The 14848-nt window shown below is 45.9% G+C and overlaps 1 protein-coding gene across 4 annotated transcripts in view; it reads right to left on the reverse strand.

The window, feature by feature from the left end:
* ERN1 (endoplasmic reticulum to nucleus signaling 1) overlaps positions 1 to 14848 on the reverse strand; it is a 91002-nt gene that overhangs the window by 22051 nt on the left and 54103 nt on the right. For 2 of the 4 annotated variants that reach the window (XM_001109583.5, XM_077972436.1), the window contains 6 exons: positions 13604 to 13676; positions 10435 to 10557; positions 6649 to 6750; positions 5135 to 5396; positions 3700 to 3778; positions 2470 to 2635 (listed from right to left, as the gene is read on the reverse strand). In XM_001109583.5, coding sequence (XP_001109583.3) covers positions 2470 to 2635; positions 3700 to 3778; positions 5135 to 5396; positions 6649 to 6750; positions 10435 to 10557; positions 13604 to 13676 — 805 coding nt within the window. The remainder of the gene's footprint in view (positions 1 to 2469; positions 2636 to 3699; positions 3779 to 5134; positions 5397 to 6648; positions 6751 to 10434; positions 10558 to 13603; positions 13677 to 14848) is intronic. The other 2 variants (XM_015120098.3, XM_077972437.1) reach the window with 1 other exon arrangement.

Here is a 14848-nt window from a genome sequence, read left to right on the forward strand (position 1 = left end):
GTCTAAGCAATGTACATTTCTTGATCTGGAAAATTCCTCTTTGATTCCCCATCTTTAGGTCAGTTCTCTATCTACAACATAATATCGTTCTTTAAGGGAAACCTACTTTTGTTTTGAGCCACCACTACTTTCTCTTGTGTACCAAGGAGCTCTGAGACATGCTTTGCTTGGGAGCAGGATTTCTCCATGTGTGGTCTGCCCACCTCAGACCTCTGAATCAGACTTGCTGGTAGGGCCCAGGAATCTGAATGTGAGTGTGTGCGGGTAACTCTGAGGCTCACTAACAAGAGACCTATGGTCTAAGAAAAGTGAGGTGTTCTTCCACATGCCACGCTGTGTAGCAGTGTTCTGCCCTTCCCACAATACCCACTCAGTGCTCAGAGTCCTACCTGTCTGGTAGGACACCTGCCAAGAGACTGCTATGGAAGGCATTAGCCTGAATCCCCCTAGTCCTCCTGTCAACCTTCTTGTAAACAGGCTTCTCCCGGAGCTGGACCTTCACTAATATCACACTGCACATGCTGGATCAACCACTGTACAACTTTACTCATGAGACCGCTAAACATTTTGTACAAATACTACCTCGTCTTCTTGACGTATTCATCTATCATTATCTCTTAGGTCCAGACTCTAGAGCAAAAAGCAGATGGCTAGGCCCTGCCCCAGACCTACTGAATCAGGCTCTCTCGGGCTTATATATGCCTAGTTAACTAAGCTCTGATGCCGAAAGCACCCAAGGTCAGGGCCATGGCTCTGGGGCAACCCACAGACCATGCCTCTCAGGCTAATTGGATCCTTGTATTTTCAAGATTAATGACAACCTGGAATATCTTTAACGTTTTCCACAAAGAGAAAATGAAAGGACACATTTGGACACAGAAGGGTCCTCGTCAACAGGAGACACTGCCATAGTCTCAGTGCCATATTTTAAGATGATGAGCTTTGGAGCTCCTCCAAAGAGGCTTTTGAATTGTGGGATCCTTATACTTAATAGATTCCTTATACTTTGCTGTTTTCGCAGTTTTCTTACTTGGACAACCTTTCCATTTTAAAGGGATCTCATTTTACAAGTTAACCATGAAGACTCTCTGCCCCCATATTTTCTGTATTCTCATATATACACATTTCCTTATTCTCATATATACACATCTTCTTAATCACTGGTGGGCAGTCTGTGAGCCCCTTAACTGGCCCGTAATGCTGAGCAGCCTTGTAATTGCAATGGCCTCTGCTCATTAGCTATTTTTTTCTCACCATGGGTCTATTCATACATGCTCCTCCAATTACTTCTGTTAGTAAAAACATATTATTATTTTGTCATCTCCTTTACCTGTTATTTGGTAAAAATAAAATAAAAATGGCTACAAGGAATCAGGATAAAAAAAGAAATGGACCTTGACAATCTATAAAGAAAGGGATCAAGGCTCAAGGATATCTGGTTCCCCCCGTAACACCTGGTTACACACATCCCCACCTACACCTCACTGCCTGGCAGATTCTACTGTTTCCTGGTCCCCACATGCTCCCGGCTGCCCCACATCTCTTTTCCAGAGCCCCAGCCCTGACCTCTTTCTCCCCTAGTACCTGTCAGCAGCAAGCATGAGAGGAAGAGAACAGAGAGAAGAAACTGCATCGGCCTCTCGGTGCTCCAGCACCCGACTGACCTCCTGCCCTGCTCTGCCCCTACTGGCGCTAGAAGGTGGCAGAACAGTGGGGGGTGGGGCACAGGAAGGGCAGGTGCATTTCAAGAAAACTCCCTCCTGCTCTAATGACTTGGCACACTCGCCAGGAACACAGCTCTTCTCATCTCTGCCTTCGTTTGTCACACTTGCTGTCTTTGGGTGTCATGTCAACTTCTTATCTCTCTTGGGACAGGGCCTCTAGTTCAACCCCTGGCCATTACTGATGGCAGCAAAAACAAGAGAGAGAGGAAAAAAGGGACCTTCCCACACACCTGGGACGATACTGCCCTAGAACCATGACCAGCCCGACTCTGCTGCTCTCAACCCATCCTGGGAATTCATCCCTCCTGGGTCTTCAGCCCTTGCCTCTCAAACCCCTCACCCTCATGCCCACACGGACCCCAAGTTAATTCTTCCATAGAAACAGTCTCAGTTTTCTTAACTATAAAATGGAAATGACAAGGGTACCTACCTCACACAGGGTGGCTGTGAGGAATGAGGAAATGCATTCTGAAGGGCTTAATGTCGGATAATCACACAAGGTTTACATGATTTAGTACCTGAGTTTTGGAACATTAAACAGTTTTCAAAAACTGACTCAGAAACACAGTTAACTTGTTGATTTTCCTTGGGGGTAAAAATGTCCCAAGGTCTCAGGGGCCAGCCGGGAAAGGCTCTGAGCACAAGGCCTTCCGAGCTGAGTACAGTGTAACTACCAGGGCCGGTGGTTGACCACCAGGAGGCAGCATGCTGTCACCTCTGGCTACTGTGGGAGACCCGCTCTTACCTATCAGAAGCCAGTAATTCCTCAAGTAGTTGAGCTTGTTCTTGCTTTTGAGTCCGGAGTCAAACTTGAGCTCTGTGCTGGGCGTGATCACACACTCCCCCTTGTCCCCAATGGTGACGCCATCAGTCTGGGGCCCTTCCAGCAAAGGAAGTGTGCTGCCGCGGGGCTGTGGAGAGGGTGCAGTGAGGGTCAGGAGCCCTGAAGGGAGAGCACGTCCCGTGGCACACCATCCCAGCCACTGTCCTGAAAGGTGAGTGATTTCTAGTGCAGGGCCAGTCCAGGACAGAGCCCAAAGGACAAGGACACAAAGGCCCAACTCTGGGCAAAGAAGCTCCTCTCTCAGGACGTGACAAGCTGCACTGATGTCTTTATGGACGACTTTTCAGATTCTTATGTCTGGGTACTAGGGAACAAGAAGTGTGTGTGTAGAACTCCAAGACGTTGTTACAAGAAGCAGACATAAGTGAAGGAGAACGAATGGATATCTGTTAGTCACAACTGATGCAACCAACGGGGTGGAATAAAGTCCACCCACACACCCGGTGCTGGCTCAGGTGCTGCTGGAACTACAACAGAGGCAGGCACTGTCTGCTCACAGGAGCAGTCGCCCAACTCACTGGGAAGACAAGAGAGCCAACCACACAGTCCAAGCATTGTAGGGATCAAGACAAACAGCTAGGATTATGATGCCTTGGACTTTCAGAGACAGAATGTTCGAGGCAGGCTGGTGAGGCCCAAGGAGGCTTGGAGAGATTGCAAAAGCAGGCAAAGGGTTTGAGTATGGAAAAGGATGAAGAAAGGGCACTTGAAGCGTGAGGTGAGGAGCAGCCTGAACAAATGCCCTGGGGAAAGATGAACAGGAAGCTTGTAGAAGTCAGGGAGAAAGTGCACTTGCTTGGGTCATGTAACTCACACAGAGAAACTAACAGGTTGGTGGAACGGCATCGTGGGACTGGATTAAGGAGAGCCATGAACACCAGCCTGGGGAGTTTAGATTTGACCACAAAAGCAAAAGGAAATAATCAGGGATTCCTCAGCTTTAAGAAGCTGTTTCTGTCATGTATCTTTCTTTCCAAGTAGAATGTGGCATGTGTGGAAACTGTTTTTGAGAATTTAAGATTTGTATTTTGCATTCTTAACCCGCAGTATGCTTGTGCATAGCAAAGTCATTCTTTGCTAAAATGGAACAGAAGCAGTTAGGCAGCTGTGAGCCCTCCATAGTGGACTTACCACGACAGCAACTCCCTCGTGTACCATTGAGGGAGAGGCATAGAGGCTGGTAGAGTATTTCCCAACATACAGAGTGGGCCTAGGAGAAAAACAGATACATGCATTCCAGAGTCATTTAATTTCCAGATCCCACAGAAAGGAGGAATCATAACCCCAAATACCACCTACAGGGATGACCACATTAACCCCCCAGACGTGGAGGAAAGCAGTAGGGGTGTGAAGGTGGGGCACTGCCCTGGGAACAGGGCCACAGGACTTTAGTCCCAGCTGTCACTCACTGCAGAAACATGGACAAGCCACTTAATGGCAAGCCTCAGCAAAATTGCAGGGCTGGACTAGACGATGCCCATGATGCCTGCAGAAAGGACTACGTCCAATGGCCATCCAGGAGACTGAGTGCTTACCACCACTGCCGAGGCCCCTCAGACGACCCTGTACAACACACTTTCACTCCAGTGACCACCAAAACTACCCCCATTCTGCCCCCTGCTTTCTAAGGATCCTGGAGGTCCTACAGAACTCCTGAGAAATGGTGCTCTACTCTGGATGCTGAGAGCAAAAGGGATGCATAAGAAATTCAAGACTCGGTGAGACTTCTGGTTCCTCAGCTGTATAGTCTGTCCCCATGTGGGACATCAGGGAGATGGAAAATGAGGAGAGCTACACCCCCTGGCCCTTCTGCTTACTGTCAAGAGCCCATCTGATCGGTCATCCACTACATTATCTAAACCTCTCTCAACGAATATCTTACATTTGAATGGTGTTTTACAATCTAAATACTCTCTGGCACATTATCGTATTTGATCTTCCACACAACTCTATGAAGAAACTGAGGCTTGGTGAGTTTAAGTGACTCAGTGATAGGCTAATAACAGAGGGATGGAGAACAGAAGCCTGCTGAGTCTTGGACACACACTGTTAACTATTTTTTTCTGATTTTTAAAATGAATATAACCTAAAAATTTAGAAAATATAGAAAGTTAAAAAAATAAATCTCTTGCATCCCTACCACGTAAGATAGATGCAAACTATACTTCCACTGGCAGTCTCTTTCCTATCCCCACCTGTATTTGTGTGTGTGTGGCGGCAGGGGGAGGGTCTTGCCACGTTGCCCAGGTAGGCCTCAAACTCCTGTGCTCAAACAATCCTCCCACCTCAGCCTCCCAAGTAGCTGGAATTACCGGTGTATGCCATGGTGCCCGGCACCTCCCACTCATGATTTTTATGTAATATTTAAGAATTCTGAAGCTTTAATGGGTGCCCCTCAGTTCTTCTATTCTGAGGTTTCCGAACGAAGCAGACGTGGCTCTGGATATTCCTCATGGCTTCAGAGACCGTCCTGTCTTTGGCCTCCCATGCAGGGCCTGCTACATTGCAACAGCACCAGAACACAAAGGCCATGGCCGCCCTCTCCTTCCCCGAGCTCCCAACTCACGTCAGCTTGCTCTTGGCTTCTGTCTCCTTGGGGAACGGGTACTTCCACTTGGTGATGCGCCCCACCTCCCCAGACATGAAGGTCAGATAGCGCAGGGTCTCCACGGCGACATTGATGTGCATCACCTTCCTCAGACCCTCCCGCTGCCAGACATAAAAGGCCACCACAGGGGAGGCGTAGTTTTGGATCCACAGGACATCCCCAGATTCACTGTCCACGGTCACCACCAGCCCATCACCATTGGACACAAAGTGGGACATCTCTGTACAGATCAAATAAACAAAGCATGCTGAGTCTCACCCCATCTTGAAACCACATCCTCTACTCTTGTGGCAGGCTGTAGTCACTCAGAGGAAACAAGACTTCTGGAATATTCTCAGATCTCCTCTGAGCAATTTCACTTGTTTCCAATGAACTCACTTAGTCTCTATAATATCAAGACACTGGGAGCTGGCTGGCTTACAAACACAGGATAGGATCACTCTCCCAAAGGCAATTTATTTGGTGATGTGCTTTACCATTCTATTCAATAAGTGAGAGTAAATATTGAGAAGAAAGGAGCCAATGGAGATGCCTATTAATCTGGCATTTCATAGCAGTCACTTGAAACCCATCGATCAAACTGAAAGTCAGGGACAGCTGTGGTGGCTCATGTCTGTAAGCCCAAGACTTTGGGAGGCTGAGGTGGGAAGATCACTTGAGCCCAGGAGTTCAAGACAAGCCTGGGCAACATAGTTAGACCCTCATCTCTACAAAAAAAAAAAAATTAGCCAGGGGAGGTAGGGGAGTGGTGGTGCGTGCCTGTGGTCCCAGCTACTTAGGAGGCTGAGGTGGGAAGATCGCTTGAGCCTAGGAGTTTGAGGCTACAGTGAGCCATGACTGCACCCCTGCACACATCCTGGGCAACAGAGGGAGACCTTGCCTCAAAAACCCCCCGCCAAAAACAAAAAAACACCCTGAAAGTCAGACCTGAACCACTGACACTGTCCCATGAGATTCACAAAGGAGTCCTCAGAGAAAAACGAAAATATTCTAGGTCCTTGACCAGAAAAGGCAGAGTCCAACTTTGACACCAATGTTAAGGTGACAGAATTGGTTTTTAGTTTTCATTTGAGCGAGGTGAATGTTAACTGCAGAAATAACTAGGGATGAGTCACATTTGCAGAGAGGCCTTCTTGACAGGGTTGCTAATGTCCTATGCTGATTTTACTTCTACTTTCCATGGGCTTGCAGTAAATTCCTTCTGTGACATAGAAAGACTCAACAAGGGGTGTCCTCCTTCCTCTCTGGCTAAGCTTGTCACCATTTTACTTCGGTTTCCCTTCAGACTTCACCAAGGTCCCTGCACATTGACTGTGGGAAGTATTTACGATAAGCCCATGAAAAGTCCATGGAAAGAAAGAATCTGGTGACAAACAGTATCTTAAAAGAAAATCCTACTTTCTGGAGCAACTGTTTCCACATAGGTCAAAAGTACTGGCTCAAGCTTGTGAAATCCAGCAGAGAGCACTTACTGTAGTCCATGTCGTCCTCAGGCAGCGAGGCTGCGTAGTCAAAGTAGGTGGCATTCCACCGGAGCTCTCGCGTTTTGGTGTCGTACATGGTGATGGTGTATTCTAAAGAACACAGACCAGCCAGCCCATTACCACAGAGGGGCCACAGTACATACTGAGGTATGGTCCTTATCTAATTACAAACAATTCCTCCCTAAACTGTAGGCCAAAAAGTCCAGACTATCCCTTTTGATACAGAAAGGCAATGTGAGGAGAACTGAAGTCCCGGACACATGAGTGAGCCTGGCTGACAGCATGTGGAAGCAGAGACGAGCCACCCCTGCTATGCCCTTGGACTCATGGCTCACAGAATCGTGAGCAATAGAATGGTTGTTATTGTTAGCCATTAAGGTTTGGGGTGCCTTATTACATAGCAATGGATTGCTGATAGTTAAAAACTGGCACCTTGAAGCAGGATGGCGCCATAACAAACACCTAAAGCATGTGGCATTGACTTTGGGACCAGCTGGTAGGTGGAGGCTGGGAGGCTGACAAAAAGGTTGGTGGAGACTTGCTAGTGCAGAGGGGGCACTGCTATTCAAAGTGGAAAAGGGGTGACCCAGCTTGTGGAGGGTGCCATGATGAGTATGACTATTACTTGCAGTAACTTGGAAGACAGAAAAAATATCTAATCAACTCAGGGATCCAACTAAGGAGATTTCCAGACAGAAAGCAGAGAATGTTGGTTTCTCTTAGCTGTCTATGATATACTGTGAGACAAATGAGCTGAGGAAGAAATTATTCATCAGAATACAGAGGAAATATAAAGGGTCCAGGACTGAATACTGCTGGAAAAGATTCTCATTATAAAAAATAACTTTAGGGAAAAGATCAAATCCAGGGTACTGCCAGCAACAAAAAATGGGTTCAGGGTAAAGATCAATAAAATCAAAGGTTAAGCTGTAAGATCCTTCTTTGAGACCTCCAAAAGAGTTTAAGGCGGCTCCTCATACACCCTCTGCATCAAAGGAGTTCTAAACTCACATTCCAAAGTCTAGAGACTTGTGGGTATGGTTTTTATCTAATGGAATAGACTATAATTTGACACATGGGAAGCTCACATAGTTTTTAAAGGAGTGGTATTAGCATAAACTAAAAGGATCAGAGACAGTCAAATTGAAAAAAAGGGTTTCTAGATCCCTAAATTTCAATGGACAAGGAACAGACTGAGAAAGATACAAAACTGGCCATTTGTTACGGAAAAGAAAGGACTTCTCAGAGGGCAGAACCAAGAGCCACTGAGAGCACTATATTAGGGAACTAATCCCAGAGGGCAAAACTGGGCCCTAATGAAGGAATATTCCCTACCCCTGGAGGAGGGGAACCTGAAAACATGTGCCTGGCTAGATTTCAGAATTACTAAGGTCCAATGTGTGATATGTGTTTCTCTTTCCTGCCCTTTTTTGAGTGAACATGTTTATTGCAGCTATCCTGTCTCCATCTCACCACTGTATGTTGGGTGGGGGATGGGAAGGGGAGAAAGACCCTGTCTCTTTAATTCACAGGTCTCCAATCAAGAGGAGCTACACCTGAAGAACATCATCCTCCTCCAGACCTGATGCAGATCACAGGACATGAGATTTTGGGACTGATGCTGGGATTGGATTTTGGGGGTCTTTGGAGGGAGTGGGAGGGTTGTAAACTACTACAGCCTGAGGGAGGACTGCGGTAGAACATCTCTAAAGGTCACTACCACCAATTCTTCCCATTTCTGTAATATGCATGTTACTCTTCCCATCAAGAGGCCGAGTCTGTATCTCTACCCTTGATTCTCAGTTGGCCTTGAGACTTGCTTTAACGAACAGACTGCAGTGGAAGGAAGGTTCTAGAACTTTTGAGCCCAGACCTTAGGAGGCACTGTAATACCCATTTTTACTCAAGAGGGAGCCCGGCTGCCATGTCAAGAGTCCAGGCTATCTATATGGAGAAAGGTCACATGGAAGTGAACCGAAATCTCAGATACATGAGTGAGGCCAACCAAGCATGTGGAGTAAAGATGATGGGTCCTTGCTGAGTCCTTCCTGAATTCCCTACAGAATCATTAACAATAAAATGCTTGTTTTAAGGCATTAAGTTGGGGTGGTTTGCCATGCAGCAATAGACAATGGAGGCAATGGATTTACACACCTATGCACACACATTCCACCTCATGCATATCCCAGCTCCTTTGAACACCACAGTTTCACCTGAGAATGACACAAGTTTTATATCTGGATGAAGCTGGGGCCACTGTAAGAATTTACTTGATGGAAAAGGTAAACACATAAATCCTAAGCAGTCACTACAGTTAGAAGCTGGAATACCTGATTTTTACAGTCTAAGACCTTCCACCCATTCCCAGGAGAGCCCAGCCAGCTTCTGCAGGGTCCAAGATTAGTCTCACTGAGTTTTAGAAATGCAGTGCTTTCCCCAACACTTTCAGGAAGGTTCTCTTTTTTTCAAATCCTTGGCTGTCTGAAAGTTTAAACCTAAATGTAGTGCTCAATTGTAATGAATTCATCCTAGGTTTTTGGTATAATTTTTTCCTTCTAAATGTTTTTTGTTTCTTCTTTTAGCTTTAAGTATCGTTCAACAAGTTTCATGGCATCCCCGACATGTGTGAGGTGCTGCACATATGATAATGAGTAAGGCAGGTCTCTGCAGTAATGGGGCTCTCCCATTCATACACTCAAACATTGAGCCCCTGTTACACATCAGGCAATATGCCTGGTGTAGAGAGACAGCAGGTGAGCAAAACAAAGTCGTACCCTCAGGGAACTGATATTCTAGTGAGGGAGGCAGGAAGTAGGCACATAGAATTTATAAATATGCAGTGCCAAGAGTTAAGAAGAAAGAGGCTGAAAAAGGAGGAAACAGAAAATGGTGCGGTAAAGAGGGTGCAAGCCATGCCTGTAAAGGGACAATGACAAGGGGTGAGATGGCTGTCACAACAGGCTTGTTAACTGCTACGTGTGCCCCTAGAACGGGACAGCCAGGTGTTCCTGAGCAGGGTGGAGGCCGAGAGGCTGGAGAAGAGGCTTCACAGAGAAGGTGACTTTTGAGCAGAGTTGTGCAAGAAAAGAGGATATTTGCCAGATAGGCAAAAACAGGCATACCTGGTGGAGAGGGCCACACCACTACAAGCCTTTAAAAATGGCACTGCCATTCTGGGAGCTGCAGGCAGTTCATCCTAATTGGGAAACTTTTTTTGGGGGGGGGTGGGGGGACGGAGTCTTACTCTTGTTGCCCAGACTGGAGTGCAGTGGCTTGATCTTGGCTCACTGCAACCTCTGCCTCCCAGGTTCAGGTGATTCTCCTGCCTCAGCCTCCTGAGTAGCTGGGATTACAGGCACCCGCCACCACACCCGGCTAATTTTGTATTTTTTTTAGTAGAGACAGCATTTTGCCATGTTGGCCAGGCTGGTCTCGAACTCCTGACCTCAGCTGATCCACCTGCCTCAGCCTCCCAAAATACTGGGATCACAGGCGTGAGCCACCACGCCCGGCTAGGAAACTTTGAAATGAGCGAAATGAGGCGAGAGAGGTGGCAGTCGCATCACAGGGGTTTTTCTGGGCAGTGGTGCAGTTTGGACTGTATCCCTTGAGCAGTGGGGGACACTGAAGGGTCTTATAAAGGAAAATGACATGATCAGACCTGTGTTTGGAAAAAGGAAGCTCTGGCCACCTTCTAGGAAAAGAGGCTGGGGAGCTTCTTCCGATCCCTTCTGGAAACAGGCAGGTTGTAGAAGACAAAGGTTCATTTCTTACCTGTTCGCCCAAGATACAGAAGAGAGGTTGATGGGCAGAGACTATCTGCAAAGGCTGATGACAAGGTCTGCTGCTTCTCCCCAGTCAGGAGGTCAATAACATACCAGATGTCCTGCTTTTTACCTGAAAGGACACAAAAACACATCATCGTTTACACCATATGGAAAAAAGTATCACTGCCAAACTAGCAGCCAAGATGCTCTGTATTGAGAGAGATAGACCTGAAATTCTTAGGATATCATTTCTAAGGTGATGATGTAAATGGTAATGCAGAGACAATAAAACTTCTTAGGCCCATAGGTCTTATAATAATTTAATAACCTAATCATGGTATACAAATTCCTCCAAACCTAATAACATAATTATAGTTTCAAAAAGTTCCCCAAACTTTCAAGTTAGATTTTATTGCTTTGATGAGTGGCTTTAAATATGAAAAGTCTTGCCTGTGAAGGGTAACCCTTTTCCCATGGACTGGGATCTATAGAAATACAGAAATGTGCCCAGGGGTTTATCTCCCTAATAACCATCATTCACATTTCTCAACATCCCTACTAACTAGCCCCCACTGAGAAGGATCTACAGTTACTGTTTATAACTATAATTAACTAGTACCTGGGACTGGTCAGTGGAGTTGGTTGCAATCTGATGCTAAGGAGGTCAAAGTTGTCTCGGCCCCAGGTCCCAGCCAGTAAGTTATTCCCTGGCCTCAGACCATACCCCTAATCTTGGTCAGCTGATTATGACAGGCAGACAGCATGGTAAACAACACTATTAAGAAAATCCAAAGCATATGTATCAATGGTATACACCCAACAGCATCCTAGCAATGGAGAGTCAGTAGCACCGGCCTCCAGTGTGAAGGTCAACACAGTCACTGTGATGTGTATATTTCTGTTTTGTAAAGCATGATCTCTGGTGGTCATTCATATCTTCCTAACTTATTGGAAAAGTCTCCTATTTTGGAGACTCTTAGAAGCAGAATATTGAGATGCTGAGGAAGGTCACAGAGCCTTTGAAATTTTTTTTTTTTTTTTTGAGACCAGGATCTTGCTCTGTCACACAAGTACAGAGTACAGAGGTGTGGTCATGGCTCACTGCAGCCTCGAACTCCTGGACTCAAGTGATCCTTTTGCCTCAGCCTCCTCATAGTTGAGACTACAGGCATGTGCCACTATGCCTGGCTCTTTTTTTTTTTCTGAGATGGAGTCTCACTCTGTCGCCCAGGCTGGAGTGCAGTGGCGCGATCTCAGCTCACTGCAACCTCTGTCTCCCAGGTTCAAATGATTCTCCTGCCTCAACCTCTCAAGTAGCTGGGACTACAGGCACGTGCTACCACACCCAGCTAATTTTCTGTATTTTTAGTAGAGACAGGGTTTCAACGTGTTAGCCAGGATGGTTTCGATCTCCTGACTTCATGATTCGCCTGACTCAGGCTGGGATTACAGGTGTGAGCCACCACGCCCGGCCACCTGGCTAATTTTTATTTATTTATTTATTTTTTGAGATGGAGTCTTGCTCTGTCACCCAGGTTGGAGTGCAGTGGCACGATCTTGGCTCACTGTAACTCTGCCTCCAGGGTTCAAGCGATTCTTCTGCCTCAGTCTCCCAAGTAGCTGGGACTACATGCGCCCGCCACCACATGAAGCTTAGTTTTTGTATTTTTAGTAGAGACTGGGTCTCACCATGTTGGCCAGGATGGTCTTGATCTCCTGACCTTGTGATCTGCCCACTTCAGCCTCCCAAAGTGCTGGGATGACAGGTGTGAGCCACCAGGCTCCTGGGCTATACCTGGCTAATTTTTAAAAAATGTTTCTTCTGTAAAGACAGGGTCTCACTATGTTGACCAGGCTGGTTTCAAACTCCTGGCCTCAAGCAAACCTCCTGCCTCAGCCTCTCAAAGTACTGGGATTACAGTTGTAAGCCACTGTGCCTGGCCTAGAATTTGCTAAAGCTATACTTCTAAAGTTCTAACAGATGTTGCATACATGCCTGCTCTACATGTGTGCAACTTACCCGTGGATCACAACTCTGTTCTCAATGATAAAATCATAATATGAATGTGATCTAAAGGTAGAGGGGAACAGAGCTAAGACCACGAACCTTTTCCATCTGGCATGACATAACTGGTTACTTCAAGGACCACTAGAGTTTACATAACTCAGCTATTACTTTAATGGATAGACTGGGCAACTACCATGCTCTTAAATATGTTTAATGAACTCGCTTAAGAGGGCACAGCACAAAGATGATGAGAAGACAATACCCTAAGCAGACTATAAGTGAATCGCTGGCAAAAGCTGAAAGACCAGATAGGACACAGTGACATGGATGGTCAGAAGATTGTCAGATGTTCCCAGGCCATGGCCCACAGAGAGAAAAATCCGTGCTGATTGTTTCCTCCAAATTCCTAGGCTGGGAGTTCCTCATTCTGAAGGTGTGGAAGGAAGCAAGCGTCCCAGTGTCCTGAGCAAAACCTTAAAAGTCCGGCCTGCACTTGAGACCCAGAAATACACATAAAGCTTCTGGAGGCATGAATAGGCAATAAGCACTTTCAGTTCCTCAAAAAGAAAGCTGCTGTATAAATACGGGCTATTATTACTACTATGATTTCAAGATAAATACAGCTCTCCTTTGTGTTGCAAATGCTTTTTTATTGACATTTTGGCAGCAACACGGTAAAAGAAAAGCAGGTGATCTGATGCTTTGAAAGCTGTGACCCCATAGGTATGAAGGCAGTTTATCTAGGCAAGCTATTAAGTGCTGTTTTATCAAATATTCCGATAGCAGGAAATACTAAGAAAGCCCTATAATTAACAGGCAGAGCCTGGCTTTCCTTTCTTGGCTTAGATGATTGTATTCACTTTAAATTTCATCCATTTGCCACTGGGTATGTTGCAATCTTGGAATCTCAGGACTAAGTCAACACAGCAACTAAAAGCTTGTTAAATGAGTAACCATATTAATGATGTCAATTCTTCTCCCAAGTTGGGGGAACCTTTTCTTAATTGGTCAGCTGATCCTGGGGAGAACAGCACCTGAAGCACAACCCAGGAAAGAAAGGGTTGGCAAGGCGGTGCCTGCGCCCTCTCTCTCCACATGCCACTTTCCCAGATTCCGGGACTTACATCAAAGAGACACAAGTTTCAGGGTTGGAGACAGGAACTCTTACCCATGTAGAGGATTCCATCTGAACTTCGGCACGGGGATGCCTGCACCAATTCTGGGATGGTAAAAGGAAGTTTCTTCAAAAAAAAAAAAAAAAAAAAAGGGAAAAAAGTTAACCAAGTCTTGTGCAATTATTATAATTTTACCAGGCAGTCTGTTTCTATTACCTAATTCTGCTAAAAAGAGAGAAGCACTTTGCAGATGGGAGTTTTCCTAACTGAATACCAAGGAGAAGGGGGCACCCTATGCTTCCACATCTACTTTGTTTTCATTTTTATTTTTTTGAGACAGGGTCTCACTCTGTTGACCAGGCTGGAGTGCAGTGGCGCCATCTTGGCTCACAGCAACCTCTGCCTCCTGAGTTCAAGTGATTCTCCCACCTCAGCCTCCCAAGTAGCTGGGATTACAGGCATGTTGCCACTACAGCCAGCTAATTTTCCACGTCTATTTTGACAAGCTCCTAGGTCCCTGAGCTCCATAAACATCCACTCCTTTACTTGACACCATGTGCCGATGCCCCTCAAGGTCTCCTGTCCAGGGTGCTTCCCAGGGGTGACACAAACCTTTTCTGAAAATATTTACACAAATATGGAAAGTTATATATTCTTTGAAATTCTAAGAGTGGGAGAAAGAATTATCCTGGCTTGGAATACAGAGCTACAGCTGGCTAGACTGAGTAGAATGACAGTCCTTTGTAGAGCCCCATGGGAGGGAGCCACGACATTGATGCTGAAGGGATGCAACCTTGGTGCCAAGCTCAAGCTTCGAGGGAAAGGAGAAGTCGCCATTACAGGGGCAACACAAGAGTCTGAGGTGGAAAAGAGTTCTGATGTTTTCTTCAGTAAAAAATTCACTATTGAAAAACAAGAAAAATGGAGGCTTTTGGTTTTAAAGAGGAAGTTAAGATAGGTGCCAGGAAAAGAAACTCAAAGGAATCCAAATGTTTCAACTGCATTTCATCATAAAACTGATTCTTCTGAGTCTACAGCTGTCATCTGACGAGCTCTTTTGGTTAGTGCTCGTTTCAGTATACTTTATTTTTAGAACATTCTGTGTTCCTGAAATTGTTCTATAGATACCTGCTTTTATAGAAATGCCTCTACTGCATGGTCACCTTTTTCTCCAAGGAAGAAAAGATTTCTCTCTAGCTTTAATAAGCAGAGCTTTGCATACTAAATAACTTGGATTTTCCCATCATCCCAACATTCAAACCAAGCCTCAGAGGAGGAAAAATGCTTCAGAGAGGCTG

This window comes from Macaca mulatta, chromosome 16 (genome assembly GCF_049350105.2).
Source record: "Macaca mulatta isolate MMU2019108-1 chromosome 16, T2T-MMU8v2.0, whole genome shotgun sequence".
Classification (NCBI taxonomy): Eukaryota; Metazoa; Chordata; class Mammalia; order Primates; family Cercopithecidae; genus Macaca; species Macaca mulatta.